The sequence below is a fragment of the Odontomachus brunneus genome, unplaced genomic scaffold (assembly GCF_010583005.1).
Source record: "Odontomachus brunneus isolate Ranch 3 - 2012 unplaced genomic scaffold, Obru_v1 Obru_scaffold_236, whole genome shotgun sequence".
Lineage (NCBI taxonomy): Eukaryota > Metazoa > Arthropoda > Insecta > Hymenoptera > Formicidae > Odontomachus > Odontomachus brunneus.
In genome coordinates, this window is record NW_022639686.1 from 356,505 (window position 1) to 361,435 (window position 4,931).

At 33.0% G+C, this 4,931-nt stretch overlaps 1 protein-coding gene across 5 annotated transcripts in view; it reads left to right on the top strand.

Moving 5' to 3' along the window:
• Positions 1-4,931, top strand: part of LOC116852580 (modular serine protease-like) — a 356,146-nt gene that overhangs the window by 335,987 nt on the left and 15,228 nt on the right. For all 5 annotated transcript variants that reach the window (XM_032833084.1, XM_032833085.1, XM_032833086.1 and 2 more), the window contains 2 exons: positions 2,719-3,017; positions 3,116-3,452. In XM_032833084.1, coding sequence (XP_032688975.1) covers positions 2,719-3,017; positions 3,116-3,452 — 636 coding nt within the window. The remainder of the gene's footprint in view (positions 1-2,718; positions 3,018-3,115; positions 3,453-4,931) is intronic.

The following is a 4,931-nucleotide window of genomic DNA, read 5'->3' on the forward strand; positions in this document are numbered from 1 at the left end:
TCAACACAAAATTCTGAAAAAATTCTCAGAGCTCTTTGAAAACAAAGTAAGCAATTTTTATCTCTTAATATTTTTCGGTAAAGTTAATAGAATTCAAGTAAAAAATTATTGAAACCAATAATTTTGTAGATATTTACGTAAATATCTTAGAAAATAGAGGTCGTATAAAAAATTTTTTCAAACAAAAGTTGTTTGCTTTTTCACGTAGAATAAAATGCCGTAATAAAAAATATGTATTTCTATCTAAAAAAGCAAAGTTGACCTTGTCCTGACCTTGGCGACGTCATCTTAGGTCAAATAACTACTGTCATTAAATGCGACTTTTTAAGCCTTACAACTTTTATTCGAAACATTTTTCTCTAAAATGCTCCCCCGCCGAGTTTTCTTGCCGTTGCCGAACTTATGGGACACACTGTATATATATATAGAGGGGGAATTGCGTATGCCTCCTGTAGACCAAAAGTATATCCAAGATCTGTGCGAGAGAGAAAGATATACATTCCTATTCCTCCTCTGTGCGCATGCATCAGTTGTTGATGGACTACAAAATTATTGGTTTAAATATTTTTTTACTTAAATTTTATCAACTTTACCGAAAAATAGTAAGAGATAAAAATTATTTATTTTCTTCTCATAGAGCTTGGAGAATTTTTTCAGAATTTTATATTAACTTTTTAGTATTACATTTTCTTGCGTTTTCTTGCATTTTCTTGAAGTACTAGAAAGTTAATACAAAATTCTGAAAAAATTTTTAGAGCTCTATGAAAAGAAAATAAATAACTTTTATTTCCTGTCAACTGTATAATCTAACCTAACCTAACCTGTCAACTTCAACGTATGCGCACGGAGGACGAATAGGTATAGCTTTCTCTCTCGCACACATCTTGGAGACGCTTTCGTGCCAGCATTCCCCCTCCATATATATATGCTCTAAGGGTGCTATTTCACGTGTCGTACGACAATTTCGGATACTTTTATTGGTTGGCGATAGAATATTTCTAGGTTCTCTGTTCGTCAACCAATGAACGTACTGTGTATTCAAAAAGCTTGTCGTACGACACGTGAAATATCAGCCAAGACTGCACACAAATTGACATAACAGTAACGTAAGACGTACTGTAAAAATGGACCAATTACAATCGAGTATTTACAAAAATGGCGACCTTACGGTTCGACGATACTCAAAGTGATTGGTCAATTCTTACGGTATGTCTTACGTTACTGTTATGTCAATTCGTGCGGCATTCCTTAGTCCTAATTCCTCACGAATTTTCAAAGTGTTCTAGGAATTAAGTCGCAAAGTATTCGCGAAGTATTCGCTAATAAAGTCTTAAGGAATATTTCAAAACGAACTTATTGTTCGAATTATTATTAATTGGTTAATTTTTCAAAAATTCTTCGGGTATTCATTTTTCTAGTTTTATATCTATTCTTTAAAATGAATTCTCTAGAAACTTCTGTTCATCTCTGTGCTATCTGGGATATATATTTTTAATAGTCATATGAGGAAAAAGTCTTCGGGGCGACGGCTGGAATCGAACTCGAGTCTTCCGCTTGTCAGGCAAGCGTTCTTAACACTGAGCTATCTATCCTAATAAAAAAAATTGATAGAGAACGATTGAGAACGATAGGATTTCTATCAATTTGAATCGTTTTCTTTAAGCTGTATCGTTGACGCTCGCAAGCTCAGATATTAATCCTATCGTATTTTATCTGGTTATATACGATTTTATATTCTATAGGAGACTAATGATAAAAATTCTATCACTATCTATTCTATCGTATACGATAGAATACTATTCACATTTGTGAATTCACGAACCAAAACCCATATTCAAAACGATAGAAAACGATTATTTTATTCTATCGTTCTCTGTCAATTTTTTTTTTACCAGGGATAGCTTTAGACGTTAGTAACCTCTTCCGTTTTCCCATAAAGGACATTGGTATCGTCTATTTTTCGGTACCGACACAATACTGGCCCAATATCCTCTATTGGCAGATTGAATACGATTCTTACTTGGGTATCCAGTACTGATTCTACAAACAGGGCCAGTACCAATGATACAGCTTTTTTATATTAGGCCCAGTATTGAACTAGTACCAAAGTCGGATATCCGCTTTTCGGTATCGACCTAGTATCGGGCCATTTTTCTGTATTGGCGAAATGTATACGATTCCTACTTGGGTATGGAAGAAAATATTACATGCAAACATTTCTTTCTAAATACTTCACATTCTTTTTAAGTGTACTAAGCGTTATACCGGCACAAACTTATACGACAATTGAACGCAGAAAATTTGTTAACGCAGTTAGAAAGATTAGGCGGGTTACATAAACAGCATAAGGATTATACATTCGTTTGTATTTCTCATTGCTAGTATTTTCTGTCTACTATAGTCACTTTTAGAAAAAGTATGACTGGCTATAATCTAATTGGGCGCCATAGAGAAACTTATTGCTAAATTTGACAAATGGTTCCGATATAAATTTTGTTTCTGCCACCTATACTGGTTAGATACAAAACATATACGATATCGCAGTGCTTGCTAGTCATTTATCCATATTAGCTAATTTTTCATATCTAAATAATTTTCGCTATGACTGCAAGATTATTTTTTTTAGTGTTAGTTTTACTTCTTATGATTTTCTATATGCTCCAGATCTAATGCGAAAGTTTCGCACTGTAATCTATCTAAATGCAATGTATGTTGTAGTATGCGGTACATTGCCTCCTGATGTTACACCACTTATTGTAAACGGCGTACGACCTAACATCACAGAATTCCCATGGCACGCTTCTATGTATCGTGAATCTGCGAGTGGGATCAAGAAATATTTTTGCGGTGCTTCTATCATCCAAGAAAATCTTTTGATAACAGCAGCACATTGTGTATACGACGAGAACACTAGGAAAATTATTGAAAATCCCAGACAAATACATATATTAACGGGTAACATTTTCCGCGATTATGACTCCCTCTTGCACGACAAACGGCTTGTTAAAAAGGCTCAGGTTTGTAAATGTAACATATGTACATGTTGTAAACGTAATATAACTAATAGGAGACACATTATTGTTATTTCTGGTGATTTATACATGTCTTTTTACAGGTAAAGAATATTTACATTATATGCAATTACTTAGGACTTATAGGAAATTATATATGGGACATCGCGATATTGGAGCTTGTCAAACCATTTGAATTGTCCACCTGGCTAGTGCCCGCATGCATAGATCCTTTCACATATGGTGATCAAACTGTGTTGGAAGCGGGTGCTTACGGGAAAGTGGCAGGATTTGGTAGAACTGCGATGGGTGATTCCAGCGCAATATTACAAGCTTTAACAGTGCCATATGTCCAATACAGCCAATGCAAGTCAGCAAGTCAAGACACCGAAAAACAAAAATATATCACTATCGACAAGTTTTGCGCAGGCTACACGAATGGTTATTAATTTTAATATAATTATTAATCAACTATGCTAATAGCATAATAGCATAGTTTAGCAGAAGCTATACAAAATGTTTCTTAAGTTTAATATTTTTTTTTTAGGGATTTATTTTTAAAATCATTTGATGAAGAGAAAAGTTTATATTAATATATAATCTCGAAGAGAGATTTCATTTCAGAAATACATAAAATTCAATATTGGAATACAAATATCTCCTAAACTAATGATTTTATCTACCATCCTGGCGAAAATTGAAATTGGAGAGTAAATAAAGTGTAAACGAAGAGTAACGGAAGTGTAAGTGAAGCGCTTACAAAGCGTAAATTGAAACTTCGGAAAGCAAGCGTACCGGCTTGCTTACTTTCCGATATTTCAATTTAGAGCCTCCACACAAGAACATCCGTAACATATTAAGTTTACGGATTTCTTTATGCGTTGACTTAAGTTTAAGTTTACGTACAAATATCCCAGCGAGAACGTAGACGTCGATTCGATGTCTAATCGATGTCGGAGAAGTCTAAGTTACGTTTAGTCTAAATGCACGTCTAGAAAAATGACAATTTAGACGTCTTCTATTTTAAGTAAATTTTAATGTTTTAGAATCCATTCATAATATATTGACCATTAAAAGAAAGTTTTCGATAAAATTTTGGGATTTTATTTTGTCGATTATTTACTATTTCTCTAGACGTCTATTCGATATTAAATCGACATTTAATATCCCAGTGAGAAATAACTTATCAATTGATGTCGAAAAGACGTCGAATCAACGTCTATTTGACGATTTCGACATCGATTCGACGTCTTTTCGATGTCGATCAATAAGTCATTTCTCACTGGGATCGCGCGCGTTTTGCATAAAAAATTTATTCTAAATGGAAACGTCAGTTTTTTTTAGATTTTCGTTTTAATTATAGTATTACAAAGATAAGAATGTCAGGTTACTCAAAAAACATTAAACTGGATGGAATAATGAAAGCCATTTTGCAAATAACTACATAAACTTTAGAGATATTAAATAAAATAGATAGGCGAATCAACGCGTATATTTGCTGGGTACGTTATAATATACAGTGAACACTGTAAGTATACATTTTATAAGCATAAATTGTAAGAACATCGTTGGAGTCATTGGAACACCGCGTGCCGCTCGATCGTCAGGTTCCCTTATAGAAATATCATACTAAAAATCATTGATTAATTACTTATTTTCAGTATTAAAAGTATAGTATTTAGTAATATTCTGTGATTCAAATACAGCTTTTTAGTACTCAAATATTTCAATATTTAATGTTACAAATCCTACTTTTCGATTGATTTCAATACTTAAATATTGATATGTAATACTTCGGCCAGTGATAAAATACTTACGCAGAACGTTGTCAATATTTAAATACTGATATATAATATTTTGCTAAGTGATGAAATACTGATATATAATACTTTGCTAAGTGATGAAATATTTACGCAAAGT